This window comes from Rhea pennata, chromosome 11, assembly GCF_028389875.1.
Source record: "Rhea pennata isolate bPtePen1 chromosome 11, bPtePen1.pri, whole genome shotgun sequence".
In the NCBI taxonomy this organism is placed as follows: domain Eukaryota; kingdom Metazoa; phylum Chordata; class Aves; order Rheiformes; family Rheidae; genus Rhea; species Rhea pennata.
The window spans coordinates 23,577,250-23,603,690 of NC_084673.1; the positions used below are offsets into that span (position 1 = coordinate 23,577,250).

At 47.2% G+C, this 26,441-nt stretch overlaps 1 protein-coding gene across 4 annotated transcripts in view; it reads left to right on the forward strand.

The window, feature by feature from the left end:
* The window catches only part of MID2 (midline 2), a 167,750-nt gene extending 141,969 nt beyond the window's left edge, over positions 1 to 25,781 (forward strand). For all 4 annotated transcript variants that reach the window (XM_062584485.1, XM_062584484.1, XM_062584483.1 and 1 more), the window contains 3 exons: positions 1,635 to 1,796; positions 16,212 to 16,419; positions 21,947 to 25,781. In XM_062584485.1, the coding sequence (XP_062440469.1) occupies positions 1,635 to 1,796; positions 16,212 to 16,419; positions 21,947 to 22,349 (773 nt within the window). In that variant the 3' untranslated portion in view covers positions 22,350 to 25,781. The remainder of the gene's footprint in view (positions 1 to 1,634; positions 1,797 to 16,211; positions 16,420 to 21,946) is intronic.
* The last annotated feature ends 660 nt before the right edge of the window (positions 25,782 to 26,441 follow it).

Below are 26,441 nucleotides of genomic sequence, written 5' to 3' on the forward strand. Positions count from 1 at the left end.
AGTTTCTGCCCATAAGCTCTTTTGTGATAACCCAGAGCACCTCTGATGCTCAGAGCTCCTTGTGTGCCGCAGAAGATGGTACTACATGTTGATTAGGGTATGATCCACCTGTGGTAGTTGGTAGCTGCTTCCGCTAGGTCTGTTGGTCTCAGTGCTAGAGGTTGCTCGAGAAACCTTCTGGCATCTTTGTCCTCCAGTGCAGGCTGCTTGAGGCAGTTAGGCAGTTTGCTCCTACCCCAACCGTGCCTGTAGTAGTAACACCATCTGTGGCACTGTGTATTGCTGTTCTCTTTTCCTGTAGCACTGTGTGGTCCCACTTTAGCACATGAGACAATAGTGTTTGCAGTACATGCAGGATCCTGCAGCTCTAGCAGTACAAACCTCTGCTGCATTAGCACCTAGGGCGTTTAAAGTCTTTGGGCTCTTGGTTCCTTTCCATTTCCAATAATAGTTTAGGTACCTGAAAGTTTTCTGAGCATTGGTTTCCAGTTGCCTTGACTGGGAACAGTAATTCTTTTTTAACCACTTTGCAGATCAGGCTGCTAAGGGACCCAAAGTGTGAATGTCCTATGGACATTTATTATTGCTTCCAACCCAGGAGCACTGGGAGCCATGCAGGAAGTGGTGAGATGCTAACCAAAGCAGGTTTAGGGTGCAAATGTGTACCTCTCCTGTTGCTTGCATTACATATTGCAGCCCACAGAGCAACAGGGAGGTGGTCCTGCAGGAGGGAAGCACCAAAAGAGGTGGACAAGAGTGGGCTGGAGGGGGGACACCCTGGCATGCTGCCCCATCACTGCACCCACACAGCTCCAGGCAGTTGGTCATTGAACGAACACTCCCAGCACGTGGAGCGACTGTCTGCTCTTTCAACAGCTTATTTGGCTGGAGAAAACGCTGCATGTGAAAGGCAGCTTCCCACAGCAACATTGCTTCCCTGGGCAGAGGGACTTGCTGTAGGCAGGGGATAGCCAGCTGGAGATGTTTACAGATGCCAGTTGAGGCAGAGACCTTTCATCTGATACAGATCTCTCTGTACAGCATTACAGACAGTGATGGCTCTCCCCTGGTGTCTGGCAGGTCCTACAGTGCTCTTCTCCCAAGATTAATGGGAAAACTTGCCCAGTCTCTCATTAGCAGCACTTTAAAGCAGCAGTAAAGAATGAGAGCTGGTAGTGGGGGCACATGTGCCTACTCGGTGACACTTCATCAGTGCTTCTCTGGGCTCAGCTTCTCTCACCTTTTCCTGGATGTCATCTGCTCCCTGTGCTGTCTTCTTCACAGTCCCAGCTGGAAGGTCTCAATTTGAATTCTTGTTTCTCTGCACACTTTCCCCATCACTTCCCACAGCAGCATCTTGAGATGCCAGCATCCCACCCCACCCCTGACTTTACCTTATTAAACATTGCTTTCATGCGATGATAAAAAAAAAAAAAGTGTCTCTGAACTGCTGGGTTTTATCATTTATGTAAATTTTTCTGCAGGTTCTCTTAACTCTCAGACAGGCAGTAAACCAGCCTGAAAGATGCATGATCTGTGAGCTCTGCATTAACAGCTGTGTGTTGTTTGTATTCTGTCCTTTCCTTCAAATGTTACCTATTAATAAATCTTTTCCCTCCTCTCCCGTACCACAGGTCTCTACAACTCCATGGATAGCTGGATGATTGTTCCCAACATCAAACAGAACCACTATACAGTCCACGGACTCCAGAGTGGCACCCGCTACATCTTCCTTGTCAAGGCCATAAACCAAGCTGGCAGCCGGAACAGCGAACCCGCCAGGCTCAAGACAAACAGTACGTGCCTAGATGTTTGTATTATGTGGCATAGGGTGGGATGTGGAAGAAAAACTTCATCAGTGCTTGAGTCCTAAAGGGTATGGCTGAGCTATTCTCTGCAAGTCCGTAGCTGCTGGCTGCACGATGGAAACTCCAAAGTCCTCTCACTTCCCTGCTTTGACTTCTTCTTCTGCCCTCTGTGTAATGTCAGGCCTGTTGATCAGCCAGAGTTCTGTGTGCCACCTATCTCTGTAGCATTGCTCCCAAATGCTAACCTATTTCCCAGTGCTTGTTGTGTGACTCCTTGAGCCCTATATGCTGATTTGTTGTAGAGTTATTTTAGTGCTGTCTTATTTAAACATGCATATCTCCTGATGCTTGTCTCAGCTGCTTCCCCAGCTTACCCACTGTAGGTCTCCTCAGCCTTGGCCTCGATGGCAGGTACACAGGGCCTGGGGCTCCTCTGTGGGTGCCTTCGGGTTTTCTGGTCCTGTCAACAAGAAGCATTAGGGCCTGTCCCAAGTAGAGCCTGTCCTCACAGAGTGTCTTGGGCATCTGGGATTTTAAGGGACCACTGAGGTCCAGCTTTCTCGTCACTTCAGATCATTGGCCTCTATGTCTGCTGGTCCAATATATGCACTGCCATGATATAGTCCTGGGGCAGCTGTATGCTTGCCTGTAGCTTCTCTCCCAACCACCTGCAGTTTGGGGGGCCAAAAGGAGTTTGGAAGGTATCTGTATGGTAATGGATGGGGCTTTTGCATGCAAAGTAGAAATTGGTTCACACTTCAGTTTGCCCCCAGGTAAGACAAAGAAGAATTAAAGACATATAGGAAAATCAGAGCAAGATTCAATTGAAAATTGATTGGCTTCAAAGGGCAGCAGAAATGGATCCATCCTGACAAGGGGAAAATGGCAAGAGCTGGGTTTATGAGTTTGGAGCCATGAGGACTGAAGCCCACCAGGGCCAGTTACCGCCTTTTAATTGGTGGTACATCATAGAAGAGTCAATGTGAAATAGTAGAGGGAGAAGATAAGTTGTGAATGGTTCTTCTGGCTTTTGTCCAAAGCTGCCTGCTCCATGACCACATCTTTCTGATGATGATTATAAAATGTCTGTGTCTGGTCCTGACGAGCACAGTGTTCCTTTGTATTTCCTTCCTTGATGTTTCAATCACGTCTGCATTCCGCTTTTGAAATGATTTATTGTCTCTGCCTCCTCATTTTCTTCACAGAACCCGTGCAACCTGCTTTTATTTATGAAATGAAATTAAATAACGTCAGTGTATTTGCAGGGATGGAGGGAAGCTGATGAAAAGCAAACTCCAGTCAAATTCCTCCTTGTTTATTAAAAATTTATCCCTCCTTCAGCTGCTGTTTTTAAGCACTTTCTCCAGCTTCAAAATGCATTCATTCTGGGAGTAAGAAGTTGGTGACTTGACAAGCCAAGAGTGATGATATGACAAACCAGTAAAGAATGAAGTAGAAGGGGTTTGTTTCAATAGCTCCCTCGAGACAGGGTATACTTTTTTTTTACTATTATTATTCAGTGTCAGTCATCAGAGATACTAGCACAGTGCCAATTGCTCTGCTTTAGAGATTAACTTGATTTAGTTGATTAAATAAGTGCTCGATCTGATTTTGAATTCCCCTTGTTCCATGGAGCTGTCTACAGCAACTTGCTGCATTTTTAAAGATACAGAGCAAGAATCGCCTGGAGCACTACAGAAAATGTTATGCACTACCACAGTTTTGCATGTGCCAAAAGGAACTTATTTCACAGAATTGAATGACCACTGAAACAACCTTTTTGTCTCCAGCTCAGTAGATGGGAGAGAAAGGAACACAAGCATTAATGTGCATGCATTCCTCTCTGCTGATATTACAGCGTTTATCTGCAGCCAACCTCATCATTCATCTTGTCTTTAGCCTTCCTGTGTCACCATCTGTTTTCATGTGCTCAAAGCTTGATCTTTTCATGGAGCAGTGACTTACAATTTTGGCAGTCAAGATGGACTAAGTCTGAGAAAAGTGCTCATTGTCATTGCTGTGAGAAGTTGTCCAAGTCTGGCCAAGTTTATGAGCCTTTGAATGATCACAAGTTGCTTGTGCTCAATGGGAGCTTCTCTGGGATCATGCAAAATCCTGACTGTAGTTGAACATGCCTGGTGCCCTCCCAGCCTTTAGCACTGATCCTGTCCTCCCAAGCCCCATGAATCTTGTGAGGTGCTTGCACCAGACTAAGGCATAAAGGAAGCTGGACCCAACAGGAACAGAGGGGAGGGAGAATCTGTTTGGGACAAGAGAAAAGGGAGTTGTGTGATTTGAGGTATTATTATTTTTTGATATTTTGCTCTTGTGAAAAAACAAGGGGTTGCCACAATGCACATGCACCCACAGACTGCCTTCAGAGACACTAATGAACCTGCAGGCTAGAGTGGCCCGGAGTTTGTAGCTGTCTCCACAGCTCTTGTTGCTCCCAGTCATTTGGCTGGCCCTGACCGGGTGCAGGTACAGCTGTGCCAGGCCCAGGAGCAGGGAGGGCTGGTGCCCATAGAGTCTTGCCTCAGGCATTGAAGAGACAAGGCAGGGAGCTGAGAGATGGGGAGAGCTGGCTGTCTGGATTGCTGGCTTGGGGGCTCCTCTCATGGCCTTTGCCATGGAGTCTCTCTGTGGCACATAGAAGTTTCCTCAGTAATGATTTCTGTGGGGTGGGGGGTACTGAGGATGAGGCCTTCTCTTTCTGCATGCCAAACTTGAGGTGCCCAGGATGCTACATGATGCTGAGTGTCCTGCATAAATCATACCCTGGTATTTTATACTGATCCCCCCAAATTACTGGAGATTATTTTAGTCCCTGTAAATCGCAGGTGATTATACTCAGAAATAACAACAGGGCACTATGAAGATTCATCATTCAGTGTTGGTGTGGCTGGCCCTACAGCAATGGAAACTGTAGAAAATCCCGTTAGGAGATGAACAGTGGTACCTTGACCAGAGTTTCAGTTCAGAGTAATGAATAAGGCACATGGGTAAAATGAAATTCTGCCTAACAGCTCACTGCTCGGGCAGCATCCAGGCTGTGTAGTGAATGGAACAAACTTCTCATGGAAAAATAGTGTGTCATCACGTAAGTAATGACTGTCATAATATGCTGAGACATATGAGGCATAATGTAAAGGGGGCATATGAGGGTTACCCAGGAAAGAATGTTTTGGGAAACTTCCAAATTCATGAATGTTTGACTTAGTAACCTTTATAATCTTCTTTTCGTAGCCAGTCTTGTATACAAGGACTCCCTAAGGGATTTTGCTGCTCATCATAAAATCATGCATGGTGCTGGCTGGAACATTCTGCCACTTTACGCTGAGTTCACAGCACATCCTTGTTTGCCATTTTTCCTGCCTATATTTGTTGTTATGTGGCAAAATGTTTTCCTCCTTTTCAAGCAGCCAATTAGAAGAGAGTGCATACTTTTTGACTGCTGTAACCTTCAGAGAAATGTCAGCAGCTCGATGAGGAAAGGAGCCAATTAGCATATTTCACGTTCCTCTTTTTTCTCCTCAAATGGTGTTTGGAGAGATTCCTTCATAGCCCTAAGGTCAGTGTCAGTACAGATACTGATTTCCACAGCATCAATGTTGTCAGTGCCGGTACTAAATCTGCATTCCCAAACTACTAAAATAGATGAACTTGGGAAAAAAGTTTTAGTTTGGTGACATAGAGAAACCTTCCTTTGCTTAATGAGTGGCTAACCTGAGGTTATTCTGTATTAGCAAGTGTCCAAAAGTGGGTGAAACTACCATAACACAGAGAGAGTTCCAGTTTTGGTGGTAAGTAAAGTGCAGGGAAGGTGATTTTCACAATCCTTGACTTGACCATTGCAGACTGGTCTAACTTACTCTCACTTGCATTTCTGTCTCTTAATGATATACATAACTCTTGATGTGTCTGATAATTCCCACAGTGTGTGAATATCTGTCTCAGAGTTGGGAGTTTGTGTTTTGGGATTTGGTGGGGATGAGTGTTAGAAGTAAATTGTAAATTTGAGAACAAATGATCGGGTGAGAAGAGCCTGCAGTCTGTACCTTATCTAAATTAGTGTCAGGGTATATATACAGGGAAAACTTTCGCTGGCATATGGTAGTATGAACTCAAAGTACAACAGATCCCATTCTGGAATAAGAGCTCTCACAAAAGTTGAAGCTATTCCAGATGACACTTCTGTGTAGGCAAGTCCTTACTCCCTTTACACTGCTCTTCTGCATTTGCTATAAGGTAACTTAGGACCTGGCACAGGGTTAGCAGGTGGAGGCACTGCTTGTGTCTGGCAGTGTGTTGCTAGGCTGCAGCTGTATGTAATAAAATGGACTGGATAACTTAAGGCATACTCATATCATATTATACATGTTTGCTCTGAGGGTCACACGCAGCTTCACAACTCTTGGAGGGCTGGGTGAGGACAGAGAACAGATTTCCTCTACCATATAGTCCCTCTACAGTCATACAGGATGAACGGCAAAACTGTCTCTGTGGCACATATGCAAAGGTTTTGTGAACCATACGTGGTCCTTGGCCCGTATCAGGGCCGCCTGAATTATACAGTGGCTTGCGATATCCACATCCCATCTGAGATGACAGTTTGCTCTCATCTAGAGGGGTACATTTGCTGCAGCAACATCAGCTCTTTTGGGTGAGCCACATCCCCTGAGATCCCTGTTAATGTGTTAATATGGATGTTTTCTAACGTGATGAAATGCACATGATCCCTAAAAAAGCTGTTCAACAGAGAGCATCTTTGCAGATTCGTAGGTTCAGATGGATTTATTGTTTTTCTGCAACTTGGCAACTCCATTACAATCTTGCAGCTTGGCTTCCTCAAAAGGATATCAGAGGGGAGGACAGTAATAATTGTTTTCAAGCCCATGTTGCAAAGCATACTATGCACCTAGTTTAACTAGTTTGCATCTGACTGTAGAGTAGTTGGCTGAGGGCTCACAGACCAGGTTGATAGTCCAACTGGAGGGCCACAGGCTTCAACAGATGGGTTTTGCACCTAGGTTCTTCCGAATATTGGGACCTGGTGGCATTTCAGAGGGCTGGCCAGAGCAGGGATATTGCTGTCTACCCTCCCTGGCAGTCAGAGAAGAAGAATGAAGCAAAGAAGTGCTGGCAGCATGTTGCTCTGGCTGGGTTTGTTCTTCTACTGGGCTTATCATGGTGGACATCTGCAGAGAGTGGGGATGTCATTTCTTGAGAGTGGGAATGTGTATCCTCCCCAAGATGTTGTCTGAAAGTCAAGCCTGGAGCTGGACTTCTGTTTTCTGTCTGTTCCTTTCACTCTGCAACAGGGTTTCAACTGAAAGCTGTCAGCCAAAGACTGCAATCCCCTCTCAAAGGCTCACAACAAGGAAGTTATCTGCAGTCTCTCCTTCCCTCTCTGCTCTGCTCTGGATGGTGCAGGCAGAGAATGTTTTCCCATCCCCTTTGCACCCACGCCCCTTGCCCTCACAGCATAAGAGAGTGGGGTGCACAGGAAGCTATTGCCATGTGCTGCACACACCAAGCCCATGCTGTTCTCTGCCCAGTCTGCTTTTCGGTCTCATCAGAGAGCACCAGGCTTCATTTCTGTGATGATCTCTAAGGAGAAGATCAAGGAGAGTGCACTGTTCAATCATTCTCCATAAGAATCAGTTGGGACAGGACGATGAGTTGGGAAGCACACTTTTGGTCCCAGTTGTTCAAGGGGAAGAGAAGCAGCCAAATGAAAATATAGTTGGAGAAGCCTCTGAAACTTGGTGCCTCGGGATGTTTGCCTAATAAGATGCTTTGTAAATAGACCCGGCCTTGTGCAGAGCCCTGGCAGTACCTCTGCACTGATCCAGTCACTGGGTCAGACAGACTGTCTTTGCCTTACAGACAAAGTACTGCTTAGGTAAACAGAAAACTAAATATTAATAGTTGGCCAAAATGAAAGAGATGCACATTCAATTAAACTGTGAGGAGGTGAAGTGAAGTGAGAAATTATTTCTAGGAAACTTTGTAGATAGTTGTTTCTTTGTCAGGCCACAGTAGCTTCAAAGAGTCAGGCCCTAAAGTCACTTACAAGTTCATGGAGACACAGCACATTTGGGGGCATGAGTGGCAGTGGTGATGAGCTCGCTTGCCTTGGCTGACAAAGTGCAAGGACATTTCAGAGTGGTGGCTTCAGAAATTGTTAGTGACAAACCCCAAACTTTGCAGATGGGTCACACCAACCCAGGTAAAAGAGAGCTGGGCTCAAGTGAAAGAAACGAGCAAGGCAAACAGAGAAGGGAAGTACTTGCAGTCATGGCTGAGGGAATAAATAAAAGAAGAATATGGCCGTGTTTTTAACATGTAGTCCCAAGAGGAGTTATAATCATTTTAAAGGCAGTTTCATCTATATCATCTCTGCACCTGGAGGAGATGGGGAAATGTCTGTGCTGGCTGTTCTGGAGGGATGTGTCGCTGCAGTGCAGGGCTGCCCACCATGCAGGATCTCATGCGGAGATCTGGCAGCACATCACTGCCTCTCACTTTGCCAGTCCATTCTGCTCCTGTGCAGAGTCAGCATGAGTTTTGCAAGCTCCAGCCTCTGCGCATCTCTTCAAGGAAGCGAAGGGTAAGTGGTCCAGAACCTCCGCATCTGCTTATCTCAATGGGCTGTAGGTGCTCTCTGAGGACCACAGGAATGGGGCAGAAGCCAGGAGTCAAGTAGACAAGCACAGGGGGCTCTGATTGTCAGGTCCAAGGATGAGTACTCCTGCTGCTTCCCAGAAGCCAGATAGAACCCAAACCTTTCCATCTGAGGCCAGAAAATGACCTGCCAGCTTCCAGTCATGTGCTGAAACCCTTATGAAACAGCTCTCTGGCTTGTAAAGTTTCCTGTTCCTAGGAATCCTCAGGTCTGCTATAGAAAAGTGGCTGCAGGCTTTCACCAGCTAATGCCTCCCATTTCCAAAGAAAAGAAAGTCTTTCCAATATACTGTGTCCTCAGCTGTCAAAAATACTAACTGTTGCACAAGGAATTTCTGCACTGGGCGTGCGCTGTAGTCCTGAGTCTTTGTTGGCATGGTCCAGCTTCCCCTCTGCCTCTCTGTATTCCCAGCACGTCAATGACCTTCCTGATTAACCTTTAACACTTTCCTGTCGGGAGCAGCAATGTCTGCTGCCCCCCTCCTTCCTTTGATCCCACACACCCAAAGTCAGCCAGGATTTCTTCTTCGCTGCTCAGATGAGTTTGCTGCAACATTTGAGACTTACTAGCAAAATAAAATTAAGCTGATAACTATTGTGGAGGGTACACACTTCATGTGTCCAGCCCTGGAGTTGGCTGGTTTCCCACAGAGCCCTAAAACCCCATGCAGGCACGCTGGATGGATAAATCGGTGAAAGGCTATAGGGAATATTCCAGCAAGCCGAACTGGCAAGATAAAAGTTACCTGAATGACAGGACTGGGATATATGTTAATCAAAACTGACAGGAAGAACTATGGTATCTCCCAGCTCTCTAACAGGCAGGGCTGTATTGAAGATATGCCACTGAGGCTGAAGAGGTGCATTAATTTGGGAGCAACAGGGAGGACGATGGAGGTTTTGAGCAGGGAGTGGGAAAGTGCATCCTGCTCTCCCTACATAGTCTCATGCAATCAGAGCCTCCCTGGAAAACCCTGCAGAGACATGTCCCCTCTCTTGTGGGGAGAGACTGGATAGCACCTAGTTGTTTCTGTGTGGATCCAGGAGTTTTCTTTAGCACACTGAGCAATTCTTTTATCTCGATTTGTCTTCCTGTGCCTATGAAAGGCTTAATGCTTTCCTTTCCCATCACTTCCAGTTTGTGCTGCTCTCGGGAGGGAGGATGTAGTTAGGGCAGCTCTTGAGGCAGGCTGTGTTTTCTGTAATGCCCTCTGTCCCAAGCAGCATTTTGCGACCCAGCCTACTTGCGTTATTACTTACACCATCCACGTCACAGCACTCTGTCTGCAGATATTTCCTGAAGCCTTGGGCCAGGATGTGCCAGCACAAACCAGAAGCAAAGTTGGGGCTCGAGTTTCTCACACAGACCTTGCAAATGGGTCATCTTCCTGAAAAAGGACAGTGACTGTCCCTCTCCCAATGAAGCCAAGTATTTTTATGCCTCACTATCTCAGAGCTTGTCTATTTGCATTACTGACAGAAAAATATAGATACAGAAATATTAAAGTAACTAGGAAAAGAGGAGAGGGGGTCATTCCCAGTTTGCAACTTTACTCTTAGACCTCTCAACTCAATTTTCTGGCAAAAGATTCTCTGAAAAATAAATGCAAGTTACCATCAGATATCAGAGATCAAAGCGGGTGAGCGCCATTACAGAATCACACTTGTATGCTCTGCTGAGCCTCAGTTAATGTTGCTGTCTGTTTGCAACTTTTCCGAGTCCTAATTTTGAACCACACTCACTGGATGCTGTTGGCCAGGGCATTTCTCCTCCCCAAGACTCAGTTTCCCTAGCCAAAAATGGGAATGTGTTATGAGCTCCCCTTCACAATGTGTCTTTGCACAGGTGGTACAGATGGAAACAGCTTATTTATGCGCTGCAGGTTCTTTCATCACTGTCTTCCCTGGGAAAGCCAGGGAACGCTCCCCATAATGAAGTGATGTTTTTAGGTATTTGCAGTTTTTTAATGTGTTTAACTACAGCTGCCCTATTCAGCTTGCTTTGTTCCAAACTAGGCTAATCCCAGTGGAAATCCTCTCCAGTGTCTGTTTTTCTTGGGAAATTGTAAAAGGCCTAAAACAAATAAACTCATACTTTCCCCCTCACTTCCAGGGTAGTGAAGTCTGAGGGGATTTTAACCTTGTTTGGGCCTATCAGGTGTATTGATGGTCATCCAGAAGAGGCATTTGATCCTGTACGAGAGATGTGTTGAGCTGTGGCTGGTCACGTTCTCTGCTGCAGTCTTCCTCAATGCCGCTATGCGTGAAGGATGGGTCCAGCAGCCCCCCTTCACAGGCAAGGGCTCCAGCTCTCCTCCAGCTGCCTTCTGTTCCCATTGTAGGGAAGAGGCCAGAGCTGGAAGAAACAAAACCTAATAGGGTAAGAGCAGAGCAAAGGCCACTGCAAGCTCTACCACTTTCTTTGGCACTGGAACAGGCAACAAGAAGGCAATCCTGAGATAGGGCTATGTGCAGACCTTTAGATGATCCCCAGAAAGGAGACACTGAGGGGCTGGCACTGCTCTAGTACCACCATATGGAGCAGAATGGGAGCTTTTAAAGCAAGAACTGTAGGAGAGGCCAGTGTGTGTGTACAGCACCTAACTCTGGTCTTGGTGGGAGAGTGGGGCCTTAGCCCTCGAGCGATGTACAGATTGATTTGGCTGTTTGCATGTTCAGCCATGAAAGCTCACAGCAGCAAGAGCCAGAAGAACTTAATTTTATTCTTCACAATGCCTTGGGGGGTTGTTTGCAAAAACAGGGCTGGACTGGGGGATTCTAATGCAAAAACATTTAAAAATAAGGAGACCGGATGATTAAATCTGTGCTTTGGAATTAGGCAAAAGGGGCAGTGCTGGCATCTGACAGCTCATCCAGGTATGGTTGAACTTCTACACAACCTGCACCTGTCTGTGCAGCTCCAGAGACAGTTGTTGCTGCCATCAGACTACTTGTGTTTATCTGATAATAAACCCAGCCTTGCCACCTCCTCATCATCCTGGAGGAGAGATATGAGCAGAGCTGTCCTTGCAGACTGGGCCCAATGGAAACATGGGTAGTTGTGAGAAATGCTGTGGGTTTGAGAAGTGTTCCCAGTCTGGAGAATGAGCCTTCTCCACTCCCATTTCAGGAGGACATCAGTAGATCAGTCAGAGCTCCAGACAGAGGTGTACCAAGGGCCCTGATGTGACAGGGTCAGGGCTCAGCTGCCCTGCCTTGCAGAGACCACATGGCAGATGCATGTGGCACACTCTGTTATCTACAGGTTGTAGAGGCCAAGAACAGAACCCAGTCCCTATCAATTTTTATGCCTCTCCCATGGCAATGTGAGTTGGGGCAGAGCACAGGACATGTTTTCTTCTAGCCCATGGAAAAGACACTGCAATAACTGCTGCTTAGCAGCTAGTTTATCTCAGCCACACTGTTGATGTGGGCTTACATTCAGCTGCTAGTACTTCTACTTTGCAATTTCCTTTATGAAAAAGAAAACCAGAGAATTACATACAGAAAAACCTATCAAAAGAAAGAAAGAAAAAATGTTTGCAAAGCCAAGAGCACGGGATCTAAAAAGCACCAGAGTTAAGTTGCCTGTGCAATTTAATTTTATGCTTGCTGTTCTTGCATTATGCAGCATTCTTTAATTCTGCAATCGCATATTCCTCACAGTTGGCTTCTCAGTTGATGCTTACAATGAACAGGCTTTGACAGAGAAAGGCAGGTCTGCTTTCCAAAGTCCCAGGCCTTGCTCTGTGGCTTGGAAGAGCTGAGTTCTGCCATAGGTGACTTGTGCCTCAGCTTCTTCGACTGGCAGACTGACACGTCTCTGCAAGGAGAGCTTGGCCCAGAGCGGGGAGTGCTGGGTTGTGCTGCTAGCCCTCTGATCTTTGGCACCACTAAACAGGACTGGTTGAGATAAGTTGGATGCATCATTCTCACCCCAGTTGAAATTTTCTGTAGGCAAAACCGTTGCTCTCACAATGTTGTTTCCTGCTAACAGTAATGGGAATGATCATGTGCCACGTTGCAGAGTATTCTGGTGCAGATTTGTGCTACAGCAGCAGTAGGAGATGTCAGGTCTTGTGTGACTCAGCAGCCCCACACAAAGCCCATTCCTTGCCTGGACTGCATCACTCGGCAGGCTTTCCCTTTGGATTGTCTGGGCTCCCTGACCACAGTTCCTGTTGGGATGTGTGATCCATAGGGTGGAGCAAGAATTGCCGGTAATTCACATTGAGCAGGGTGACTTGCCTTGACATTTACAATCCATGGCTTTGCCGGTATGTCTGTTCCATGCAAAATCTCAGTATTTAGAACCTATTTAGAAACAGATTTAGAAAACTTTGGGCCATGCGATAGCCAGTGTGTTTTCCAACCTTCTTCAGCATTCAGCTGCTCTCAGAGCTGGAGGGTCTTGTGTACAAGATCAGAAGAAGCAAGAGCAAGTGCCCTTCATGAGCAGCACTAGCTCGTATATAGTAAGCGCAGGCACATGCAGCAAGATCCAAGGGGTGCCTGGAACAGCCATGGAGGCTGTTGCAATTCTTGCCACTGCTGACTTGAAGATTTATGGGACAGGGCTCTGCAAGGGAGAAGGGGGCTCATTAGAGGCCACTGGGATTTCTCTGCTGCCCTTCATCACAGGCTCAGCAACCATCTCTCTCTTCCTGCTGCTTAAGCTCTGTGCAGCCAGCCCTCCCACTTCCCACCCTACTTCCCATGTAATCTACTTGTGAGGCGAGACAAAGGAAAATTGCTGACGCACTGACAAAATGAAGAGGCTTATTAGCTGGATTTCCCCTGCCTCTTTCTGCCCATTAACTGCTCTAAAAACTTTCACCTCCTGAGCATGCAGCCATCTCCTCCCTCTCCTTTCTCAGAGCAGCTGGAGCTTTTATTTTACAATAGGAGAAAGGATCAGTCATTAACCCTCAGCATCCTCAAAGTGACTCCTCTGTGTTGTACAGACAAGTAAAGTAAGGCACAGAGAAGGGGAACAAATGCCCAGAACCTGTCATGGTTCAGAGACGGACTGGATGTGCCTGCTGCCTAGGCCAGGCCTGAGCAAATTCATGTGAATCTACCAAAAAAATGGTATTGCGTGAGGAAGCCAAAGTCATTCCTGAACTGAAAGCAAGAGAGCAAATGCATGCAAGCAAAAAAGATGGATCGGGGAGCACCAGTGCTCCTCAAACACTTTGGCTCTCTTCCTCTCACTGCTCCAAAATGGAAGGCTTCACTTTGGGCTTTTTAAAATGAAAAGTTTTGGCTTCTCTTTTTCACAACCGCCTGTCTTAAAAAGACCATAAATTATTAAAGAGGGGGTAAGAAAGCATTTAAGCAGAAGGGATTGTGTATCCCCCCAAAAAATAGACCTGGATGAGAAGAGCCGTTCTCTGGTGGTGGTGGGCAGAGCAGGGCTGGCAGGGCAGGTTTGCAGGATGTTTGTCAGGCAAGCACAGAGGGCTGGGCACACACTGCAGGATCAGCTGGGGCACTGTTGGCAGAACTTCCTATGTGCAGCCTGGACCAGAAGGGCTGAAGATGTTGGATGCTTAACCAGAAGGGCAAAGGCTGCAGGGTGAGCCCACCTTGTCCTGGACAGCAACCTGGAAGAGTTAGCTGTGCCCATCCTGTGCTTACCCCCAGCCAGTGCCCCAAGGGCTCTTGAGTTGCCTGTGGAGAGAGCAGTGCAGATGCGCCGCAGAAGCATCTGAAAGAGCTTGTTATGTTGCACCAGATTCCCTGACGCTCCAAATTCAATAATGTTGTGTTTACAAGTATTTTACTGTCCCACTCCCCACCTGTGTCCTTGACCAAATAAAATCTGGTCTTAAGGGGTCTCAGCATGTGAGAGTTAGCTTTGCATTGAGGCTCGGCAGTGTCAGAAAAGCCATTGCTCTGTGACGCAGAGTTGGATGCCATTCCTTTGTAGTCAGGGTAACATACATTTGTGAGAATATCAAAAATCAGAGGCTTCCTGAAAATCATTAGCGTTTATTGTTGAATGTGTTGTGGAGCTGGTTCCCAGAAGAGACCACTGCAGAGTACTCTGTGTTTAGCAACATGAGAGAGGACAGATGTTCCCTTGGCCTTGTGAATCTTCAGAGAGATTTATCAAAGCAAACAGGACAGCAAGTGTTCATCAATTAGGAAACAGTTTAGCTTTCTGTTGGCTAGTTATGTTACAAAGGAATTTCAGTCGTGCTTCAAGCCAGCATTAAAGATCTGCAAAATCCATCAAACTTTAATTGGTTAATTGAGAAGGAAGCCCTGGGGTCTGTGCTCCCTGGCTGTCACTGCACATGCCACAGCCCCTGCACCTTCCTGCCAGCCTACGCTAACCTGGAGCTTGACCTGATGCCTTTGATTTGCTTCCACCCTGTGTGCACAGCCCAGACTGTCTTCTCTGATCATCTGAGACTTTCTTTGGCAATGGAAAAGTGCTGATAAACCTCAGGCATGTTTTCTGTAAAATATAACAGCATACACACTACAGGGAGCAGTCTGAATCAGCTGGAAAGGGGAATGTAGGGATATGCTCCATGCTGCAGTACTTATTTTATGATTCAGTATTGTTATATCAGCACTTAAGGGCTTATTCTCTTTTCACTGTTCTCATATAGCTCCCATTACTGCTAATAGAGTATGAATGAGTTAAGGAATTCAGGCTATGTACCCAGTCTAGATTTAGTCTGCAGTACTTGATGACATCTTCAGTGCCTTGGAAATACCCTCTGTTTCTGCTAGATTTTACATCATTAACAGAGGGCAAAAGGGAGCTGTTCTAGCAAGGGAGTAAGACATACTTGAACAGGGTAATGCAGAATAAGGAGACCTTGGACATTGCCCAGTACCAACAGTCCATCACTTAAAAATCCCTGTTAAGATGAATCTGGTGTGTAGTGCTGACCAGCTTGGCTGCTGTCTTGCAGGGAAGATCTCAAAAGTGTTTTTCAGAAGAGATGTGAGTGGCAGCAGTACATGTGTCCTGCAGTTAGAGAAACAGAGGTGTTAAGGAGCTTGCAGTCAGACAGAAAGTCTAAACTGTGACCCAAGTCCCAAGTCCCTCCTGTTCCTAGTCCTTGTTTATGTCCCCATCCTGCCTGTTAGGCAAGGGATGAGAAGAAACTATTACAAACAATCATAGAACGGTCAGCATGGGCTCACCTTGGTGTAAAGCAGCAGGTCAGAGAGCTCATGTCTCTCCACCTCTTTCCACCTTTTCACCACCAAGCTCTTTCCTTCTATTTGGTCAGCAAAAGTGATTCCTGGTTTGAGGAATGAGCCAAAGCACAGCCACTGCTCTTGTCTCTGCTCCCTTCTGTCTTGTTGGCAGGGCCTAATGCCCAGAGAGGTGGTGTTCTTGCAGACTTTGGCAGCATAGACTTGCCTTCACCTTCCAAAAGGGTTGGGGAAGCTTCTGCATGCACCTGGGGCACAGAGGTATCAGAGTCCTATGACTTAGGGATCAGCTCTCGACAATAGATGAACAAGGCATGTGGATATGCCGTAATGTCTTAATAAGACAAACTAGCATCTGTAATACAGTATCCTTGACTGATGGGGAAACGGACTATTCCAGCAGCAGCCCTGTCTCACTTTGACAGCCTGTGGAGGATGTCCGGAGAGCCTCAGGGAGATATTTCATGCCATATTCAGCCTGCATCATGATGGTAACAAACATAAATAGTAATCCTTGTGTCCTCCTTGTAACAGGTCAACCTTTTAAGCTGGACCCTAAGATGGCTCACAAGAAGTTGAAAATCTCCAATGATGGGCTGCAGATGGAAAAGGATGAGAGCTCCTTGAAGAAGAGCCACACGCCCGAGAGGTTCAGTGGGACAGGATGCTATGGAGCAGCAGGCAATGTGTTCATCGACAGCGGCTGCCATTACTGGGAGGTGGTGGTAGGATCCTCAACCTGGTAGGCAACACTGTTGTCTTCCCTCTCTCCCTTTCTTCCTCTCTCATATGCCCTCAGAGATTTCACCCGCGATGCTACAGGACATTCTATTAAAAAAGGCTATGATTTTGGCAGAGTTCCTCATGGTTGGAGAGGTGGTTGGTGTTGTCATTACTGAGAAAGGCGAGCTTAAATCTTGGTGGCTAAGAATTTTTCAAGGTTCTTCTTTCTCTGTCTTTGGATCACATCCATTCAGGTTGCAAGGTGAAGCTTACTTATTCATTTTCTGTAACTGCTGGCACTGCTAATGCCTGCCAGAGCTCAAATCTGAACTTGAAGGCACCACCTTTGTATGCGAAGTCTCTAGTGCAAGTGACCTTTTGAGTCCTACACAAGTGCCCAGGGTTACATCCAGCCCACACACACTGTCCTGAAAACGCTCTGCTAATAAAAGACAGTCCAGCGCACCAGCTACTGTTCAACAGATGAGCTGAGCTTTTTCAGTGATGAATCACTTTCCTTTGTTCCAGTGCAACGGCCTACTTCCAAACAAGGTCAAGGCTAACATCACTAAAAGGGTGTAAAGGTCTCTGCAAAAGAGAAAATACAGCCCTCTGATCCACAGCACAATAAGGAAGGGAATGTAACTTCTGACTACCAACGCCAGTGAGATGCCATGGCAGGCCCTGGAATAGTATAGGCCAGAGCACTAAACGTGGACACTGCCCCAGGGATGGGTGGAGGTGCGGCAGTCTGTCTAGGTTGGTTGTGTCCGCTGTCATCTCATTGAGTTGTCTCCTGTGAGGTCCCACTAAAATGGGGCAGACGTCCTTATGAAGTCATCATCTATAAGACTAAGTAGAGGGAGGGAAGAAGGAGAATGTATTGGCAAGAGAGACAAGGAATATCTCTGGGGAAGGTGTGCCCTGTGTGAGCCTGTCCCAAGCCTGCTTCACTCTTATTTTGTCCTATATTTGTACCACATTACTGCTAGCTGGCACGATCAACCATCCCAAGCAGTGGTTCTTTCTACCCACAGGGACATGTCTGCTCTGTGATAGCAAAGGGAGCAGTGGGTCAGAGGAGAGAGTGGTACTTTGATTGCTGTTTGCTTTCTATCACCTCACACTGGTGAGTCGCATGGTTTGCCTCAGGAGAGGCTACCTTCATTGCAACAAGCTTCATCTCTTGAGGGGGGAGGAGTCAGTGTCTCCCTCCCATCAGCAAAAATGCAAAGAACTTTCTTCCCGTCTCAGTGCACCCTGGGATCCAATGAATGTCAGCACACTTGGTCGGCTGTCTGGAGTAAGAGCAGTCCAGGATGGCAACACCTCTTCTACAGTGGTCTTTCTGTGACTGATTTTTCCCCCTTCTCACCATGCAATCCCAGCACTATGCAAAGCCTACCACAATCATCTCACAATCAGAGCAGTATTTGGAGCCCAGTGGTCTTCTCTGTCTCCAGGACTCATCTGGGAGTGTGAGGGCAGAGTGGTTCTGACCAGGGATCACCCAGAAATTGCAGATGCCCTCAGATCAGCCTCTACACTGAAGTCAACAAACACCTCCATTTGCCTGATTTAATTACTGTTCTCTGGTCCAAGGTCTAAGAGTAGATTCTGTGAGGGTGGCTTCTGCGAGACACAGCAAGCTGCTTACAGTCCAGGGGCAGCCCAGCCCCACACAGCTTCACGCACAAATCCGAGGTGATGCATGGCCACAAACTGAATCCAGCTCACCTTCAGTGGCCTGGTGACTCCTGTTACAGCAGGAAACTAGACAGAATCTGTTGTGGTGCTACCCCAAGTATAACCTCTTGCTTCTAATAGTGGTAAGGAGGAAAAGGAGAAGAATGCTGTCTTCTCTGTATTTTTCTCTACCCTAAACACTTCTGTGTGGTCAGAAATATATCTTCTTCAACTGGCAGCATCTCCCTTTCTCATCTTAGCAAGATCCACAAACCAGCACCCAGATGTGCCCTCAGCACCCAGCTCCTGCCCACAGAATGTGTCCAGGCAGCAGCAGAAGGAATGAGCCAGGGATACCAGATAATGCTCCCTTTGTTTCAGAGCAGTTTTTGAGTTCAGCAACCTGATTTGCCAGTTGTTTCTCAAGAAGCATAATTGTATCTGGAGCTGTTTCTTAGAAATGAATCCATTCCACACGTTGCTTTGCTGATGACCAAATACTGCAATCCTTTTAGATGAGGAAATTGGTTTCCAATATACAGCAGTTTCCTGGGCTCTGCAGAGGGAGGCATTCAGGTACAGAACAGGCATGGCCACGTGCTGGGAAACAGGTAATTGAGTTGACTGTGGCTGTGACTCAGAGTGAGCCTGGAGCCTTCTGTCCTAGTGAGGTTTATAGAAGGTGTGTTTTGATCAAAGGCATGGTGGGACATGCAGCTCTCAGCAGCCTTCAATAAAAGCTACATCTCCCCACTCCTCAGCCCCCACTCAGACACTGAAAGCCCTCCCCTACTTTGTCCCATCACTTCATTGTCACCACAGACAGGTGATACCTTCACATGGATTAATGTTACCAGCTTGCAAGTTTTGCAATAGGCAGCTCATGGCATGAAAACTGCTGTCCTTCTTTCCCCCACAATGAATTCTCAAGCCAGCCTTCCCCTTCTCAGTGTTGTCCTGTTGCTAAGTACACAACAGAGGCCAGCTTGTGCCAATACAGATAAATCAGGTGATCACAGTGTTTCTTTGGGGGCTAGTAGCTGAAGTGGCTTGTCTGTTAATGACAGTCTGTAGTCAATTAAATCCCTCCTCCACCACACCCCTCAGATTGTTTCCTAGACAGAGCTCATAACCCGTATTGTTTACATGCCACCTCCTTTGTGGAATATAATGAGGACTGAGCTACTCCTGGAAAGGTGTAAATGTTTGTGGGAGCTCTTCTGGCAAGGAGGAATTCTTACTCAAGAGCTGCTGAAAAACATGACTGCTTTCTCTCAAGCAGACCCACTAAGGATATGCAGCAAGCTGGCCTGATTTGGGGAATGGATCATTGCCTGGTTTTGCACTCCTTCTCCATGCCGCGCTCCCTTTCCTATTGCTTTTCACCAGACTTTGAGTCTGGAGAGAAAACAGCACACAAATGGAATTACAAGACTGGCAGATGCTCTTGAAAAATCGAAGAAAGTAAGACTCTACATACACTTGAAACCATCATAATATTTTAAAGTAGTGGTTCCCAAACTACAAGTCGTCAGGCCCGAGTAAGCAATCTGCTGCATGTGTCTGTGTGTTCGCATGTGCATACGCAAACACATGCATCAGAATGAGGCTGTGTGAGATTTTCATCAGGAAGCTCGAAACAATCTTGATTTAAACTTCAACACTGACATAGCTTGGAAACGTACAGCTTCTCTGCACTTCCCCAGATTTTCCAAACCTTTTCTTTGCTGCTTCTGCAAATCTGAGGAAGGATATTAAACCCAGTCATTTGGGGTTGAGGGTTACTGTTATCTGAACTCCTTGGACTTGGGAACTGGGTTTATTAAACTTCATTCGTAGCATGGAGTCAGTGCCAATGGCTGCTTTGCATCAGCTTGCAGAGTGCCTACACATTTGCCGACTGCATGGCAGCCAGGCAAGCTGAGCTGAGCTGCATGAGCCAGTCTACAGTTCTCAATGGAGCTTCCCTGCCAGCACAAACTAGATGGTCACAGAGCATTGTGCGACAGGTTTTGTGATCGGAGAAGCAAGGCAGCACTTGATTCCTGAAGTGTTAATCTCTGACTCCTTCACAATTCTTAGAAAGAAACGATCCCATGGCAGAGCTGCGTACCTGTGAGTTACAACCCCTTACTGTCTGTTCTCTGAGATGAGCGCGTGTGAGTTCTGTCTTAGCTTGCATAATGTCTTTGAGCAGCAACCAGCTCTTTTCAGTGATAACTGCTGCAAAAGACAGTCTGTAACACCAGCAGTTACCCAAGAGACTCGAGCTGATGTTTCTGTGAGGCCAGCAGTCACTTTGTGGTGGAAGAAGCATCAGGAGGACAAGGTTGTGGTACACTTCCCCTAGTTCTGGTTCAGCTCAGTGTAGCATCATGAGGGCCTGGCGTGGTGCATGTGCAGCACTGCTGGGATAGCAGTGCTTTGGGGCCATCAGCCAAGAGGAAACTGTATTGAGCAAAACAAATTAATCCATGGGAAATGACAGTTTTTAACAGCCCGTAATTGTGCCAATCTGAAGAGAGTGTTAGGAAACCTCACCCTAAGATTAAATCCCTGCCAGATAGGAAGATCTTGCTGCAAAACAAATAGGCATTAGGATTGTTCAGACCAGCAAGGATGGTTTATATAACAGAGCGCCAGTTTTTATAACAGAGTCAAAACCCAAAGAGACAGCGTTCACCCTCTTTTTTTGCCGACTAGCCCATGCTATCAGGACCATGAGTTTCAGGGAAGTGATGATATTCTTCCAGGGGCTCAAACAAAACCAGGTGGAAAGGTCTAGCAGTGGGCTGTCCCATTTCCAGGTGTGCACACCTCCTCTCTTTTTGGTGGATGCAGGTTTCAGGGGTTGAAACAAGAGTGATCTCAGCTGGCGGTCTGGGGTCAGAAGCTTTCCAAATGCTTATATACACTGGGATCAATCTCCCGACTGTCCTAGGGGCTGAAAAACACATTCACACCAAAGCACTCGCTATGCTCAGAAGAGACTATGGAACAACTGGGGTATACTAAGCTCTGAGGAAACCCTAACAGGCAGATCTCTGGAAGGGCTCTGCTCCCAATCTCCCTGCTTATATGGGTCAGGTGAGCTGAAAGACATTAAAGAAACATTATCAAGCTGATACATTTTTAAAGCTGTTCTGCTTACACAGCACAATGGGATTAGAATGGAAAGTTCCTGCCAAAAAACGCCCAGCTGTGACACCTCTGGCTTTCTGTCCTCCTGGCAGGAGGAGATTGCATCGGGAAAAAATAAAGCTTTTTGATAGCCAAGCTACTGCAAGTGGCTTTTCAGCTGTGTAAAACTGTTTCTGTGCTGCTTTTACAATAAACCCTTTTACACCATCACACACATGGCTGTGGCAGCTGTGCACTGTGCTGCCGAGAGGAAAGCAGTCAGAGGCAGATGGTACAGGGAGAAGCAGCTAGATGGGCTTCCATGCTGAAGATGCCGTGAAAATCTCTGCATTCGTTCCACGAGCGAGCTCAGTGCCCCATGTTATTTCTGCAGTGGTAGCACCTGCAGGCCTCTATCTAGGATACCAGCTGGAGCCTGGCCTGCATGAGGAGTGAGTGAGGAACAAATCTGCCACTTTGTTAGGCTGTGCAGAGCGGATCACGCTCTGCCTGATCCCAGGGCACAAGGGTTGTGTAACACACTCTGGCTCTGGAAGGTGTTGTTGTGATAGGAAGTCTCCTGAGCGTATGGGATTCCTGCAAGGCTCTATTTAAGCCCTGGTGGGCCAGGCTATATGAAATAACCTCACCACAAACATTTTGGAAGGAGACTTTCAAAGCACATGGTCATCTCACTCCAAAGTGAGAGGTTACTCAGTGAAGCTTGTCCTGTCTTCCAGGTATGCCATTGGTGTGGCCTACAAGTCAGCCCCCAAAAACGAGTGGATCGGGAAGAACTCCTCGTCCTGGGTCTTCTCCCGCTGCAATAACAACTTTGTAGTAAGACACAACAACAAAGAGATGCTGGTGGAGGTCCATCCTCAGATGAAACGTCTTGGCGTACTCCTGGATTATGACAACAACACGCTGTCCTTCTATGACCCAGCCAACTCCCTCCACCTCCACACGTTTGAAGTTTCCTTCATCCTACCAGTGTGTCCAACATTCACCATCTGGAACAAATCTTTGATGATCCTCTCGGGTCTACCTGCCCCAGACTTCATAGATTACCCAGAGCAACAGGAGTGTAACTGCAGGCCCCAGGAATCCCCGTATGTATCAGGGATGAAAGCCTGTCACTAGGCTGTGGCCAGCCCTACCTGTGCCCTGCAGTGGCACACAGGGATGCTGACGGATGTTAGTAGTTGGCAGCTGGGAGCTTCCAGACACCAGACAACAAGGCTGGAGAGCAGCCTATGCAACCAGCTCAGTAATGCTCAAGCAAGCAAGTGCCCTCCCACACAAAGCTCTTTTCTTTCTTTTTCTTTCTTTTTTTTTTAAGGTTTAAAGGGGAAAAAGAAAGAACCTTTAACTGCAGTTGAAAATAAACTTCTGTTGACAAGCTCCATTTCTGTGTGAATGAAGCTTGTGAAACTCTTTTGCGGTATGATTGAATCTATCTCAAAGCAGATTGTCATGTGGATTGTTTTGTTTTTATTTTGGGGCTGGAAGGGCTGGAGAGAGTTTTTGGATGACCTTCTCAGGCACTGGTATGGTCAGAGAGCTGGCTCCACTCATCTCTCTGAGAGATGCAGATGGAGCAGGAGGGACCAGCTTCCTGGAGCCCTATCCTAGCTGTCTCAAGAGCCAACTGGGAACTAAGCACCATTTTCTGGTGAGAGTCTTCTGTTTGGCAGCTTCTCTGGTATGATAGATAATGCATGAACCTCTCTCACCTGGAGAGGCAGCCAGATCTGAAACACTGAAGTTGTTTATGTGGTAAATGGTTTGTGAGAGTGAAGTCAGCTCTGAGAAGGACTGTCCTGTTGCTTCGCCCAGGCACATGCATGCTGCTGTTGGCTGTGTTTCTACAACTCCTTGAGCTTAGATTTGTAGTCCTGCTCTGGAAGGAAGTTGGATCCATTCTCTCCAACCCTACCATTCTTGTTTCTCTGGGAAGTCACATTTCACGAGTCAAGGAGGCCCACAGCAAGTGAAATGGAGCAAACTGAGGCACATCATACCCCCATCACAGACATTTGGCAGATAGTCCTTCCTAACTCTGAGATATGTCCAGCTGTGAACCGACACATGGCTGCCTGCTGGCTGTACTGGGGGACGTGTGCCCCACAGCCCTGTTCAGGTGAGCTTAAATCTCCATTAGTGTCCGGTGCCTTGCAGAAAAAGTATGTATCCTTGTGCTGAGTAGCAGAGGAAGTCATGCCCAAAGATGGTTTTCAAAACTTACAATCCAAAGCCAAGCTGCTGCCTCTGCACTGAGGCCCAGTGCACTTTCTGACCTGCAGCTTGAGCTGATGTGGGGCATGAATGAAGGTGGTTTTGAGGGAGGAGAGGTCACGTCCTAGTGGCAGTGTGTCACTCAGACATGCTCTCTGTTCACTCTTAGTTCATTTCATGTTGCTCATGTGAGCATGGAGCTGTTCCGTTTGCTCCAGGGTCGTGCCGTGTGGCAGACAGCTGAATCTGACCCAGAGAACTCAGCTCAGCGAGTTCCTTGGGTGCCACCAGTGCTCCCAGTAAACCTCTTCCAGTAACCAGAAAGAACCAAATCCCCTGGCCAAGCCTCATTTCCGCATTGGCCTAAAAGCCATAGCTGTGCAAAGGGCATCAGTTTGTGCATTGTGGGAAGCTCCTGGGAGCAAAGGTCCAGCACAGATGTCTGCAGACAGGGTCTTTGGTGTGACTTGGGCCAGGCATGTTCTGGCAGCTCAATGTGCCAGGGAGCTGGGGCCTGCAGGAAGCACAGTGGCCAGGGAGGGACTGGGAGCGAGCCAACACAGGATGTGCCGGTGGTCTGCACTCTGGGCCTGTGTTAGGATCAGTCCATGAGGTTTGAAATCTGCTGTTGTCCTCTGGATGTTGTGCTGTGGAAATTGTTTGAAAATTGTTGCCCATCCTCAGCCCTCTTCTCCCAGAAAAATCTTGAGTTGTTGGTGCAGCCAGGCCCTGAATGGCAGAGCTCCGATTTTTCTCTGCACTACCGTGCCAGGATGTCTCGATAGTATGGCTTGAGGACAGTGGTCCGACCCTCATCCCACAGCCGCTACAGTTTGTGGGTGACAGTGGCAGGTGCCGTCCCACTGTTGAGCCTCCGTCAGGGCGCAGTGTGCACCTGAACCCTCAAGTGATGGTGAAGGAGGGCCCCAGCCAGGACAGTGCACAAGGCAAGATGCCGAGCCAGGTGGTGAGAGTGCCAGGACTGCAGCAATCTGTGTCAAGGGATACTTCTCATTAAGTCTGAATTGCTCTCAGCAGCTGGATGATAGCTATGTACAAGGAAGGCATACATAAAAAGAGCCTGTTCCTCAGCGCAGCACCCTTCACTTTGTGTGGGTGACATCTGTGGTGCCGGCTTGCCTAATGAGCGAGTTGTGGAGAGGGAGGAGCATTTCACATGTGGAAGAGTGATTTGCCACATGTACTGGCAGTTGGAGAGGTGTTTTCCTCTCTGATCTGGGCTGCTTTCCCTGCTTTTGGAGGGAAACACAATTAATGTAAGATGACAAATTGCCATTTCTGGCTGTATGTTTTTCAAAGCCATGTGGGGTTATCACTAAATTGTTCTCCCCATGTGCTGGGCCCAGTGGGAGCTGCTTGCAATGGATCAACCTCAAAGAAATACCCATGTGCTGGAGATGGATTTTAGCATTTGCAATCCAGGTGCCAAGCTTTCTGCCTGCACTGGCACTGTTTTAGCTTATTGCTAGAGGACTCAGCTCATCCATTAACTCAGAGCACACAAGCCATTAATGTGACATTTGCACCTGATGAAATTGCACTAATTGCAGTGGGATCCCTGTACCCCGCCGCATATGTCTCATACCCATGTCAGGCAGGAAGAAGAAGCAGAGAGCTTGTATGGTTGAGTGCCGAGGGGAGCCCCAGCATCCTGAGCAGACAGTTCTGGAGTTAGGAGCAATTTCCATGTCACCTGCATTTTTCTCTCCTGATTTGGGAAAAGCAAAACCTGCCCGGGAATTATCTGGGAGGGAGGGATGAGTAGCTCCCAGTCCTTGCTCATGTAAATGTAAATGGCTCTGTTTTAGGCCATACTCCCCTGCAGCCTTGTGGCCTCAGTCCATTAGCCAGCAATTCCATTGGTTAAAACTGCCTGGTGTATGATGACACAGCAGCCATTTCAGCCAATTCGAGCCCCTGTGGGCTCTGCCGCCCATCCTAATGAATGAACATTTCCTGAGGTCTCTGCAGAGGGGCAGGACCATGGGGCAGAGGGGACCAGTGGTGGTGGGTCTAGCCCTCGATGGAGGCCATGTGACCACCATGGTTCTGCCTGCTGCAGGGCTCGGTGCTGCTGGTTGTTCGTCTCATAGTAACTCCATTGTATAGACTTGGGATGTGGTGAAATTCTGGTTACCGTGCAACCTGTCATATTCTTCTCTTCCATATGCAACATATTTGTTTTGTTTTCATTTTGGGGAGGGGGGTTGCTTCTCCTTTTATGTTTTTCCTTTTTGTTTTGGGGGTGTTTTTTGCAACTTCTTTGTTAATGTGTATATATATATAAATATAATATAATATATATACGTTACTGGATATGTCTCTGTGTGTTGGAGATTGTGCAATCTGTGACATCCCTGGTTCTAGAAATGGCGCTTTTTGGCATCATAGTTGGTATTCTCCAAATCATCCAAATCTTCCACTGTCACTGGGCAATTTCTTTCTTTGAAAATATTTGTCCTGTGGGAGCAGCCACGCTTATTCCCCTCCACCTCTGTTTTGCAGAAAGTCTTTTACCTGAATTTTGGCTAGATCCCTCAGCAGTGCCTTCGTGCCTTACCTTTCCCGGTGAAGAACTGACCCAGGCATCTTAACCACCCTCCACAGCCCACTTCCATGCAAGAAATTAGGTAATCTGACAAAATGCAGCCTGGGAAGCTCAGGGTTACTGAGTCAGATATGATCATAGCAATAAATAAGCAGCACAAAAGAACAGACCTTTACAAATATAGAGGTAACCCAGGATGGGGATGGAAAGACATCTGAGCTGATCCCCTGCTGGCAAAGCCCTTGAGAGCAGAACAGGCTGCATAGGGCAGCTCAGCAGGAGGAGGGAGGAGGCTTTGCTCTCCTAGAGTGTGACGCTGAATGTTGTATTCATCCAGGTTGGTCTGCCAACCCATGCCATGCATAGGGAGGAGGAGGGAATATGTGGTCCCATCGTGTGGCAGCATTTCTCATCCCAGACTGTAGGTC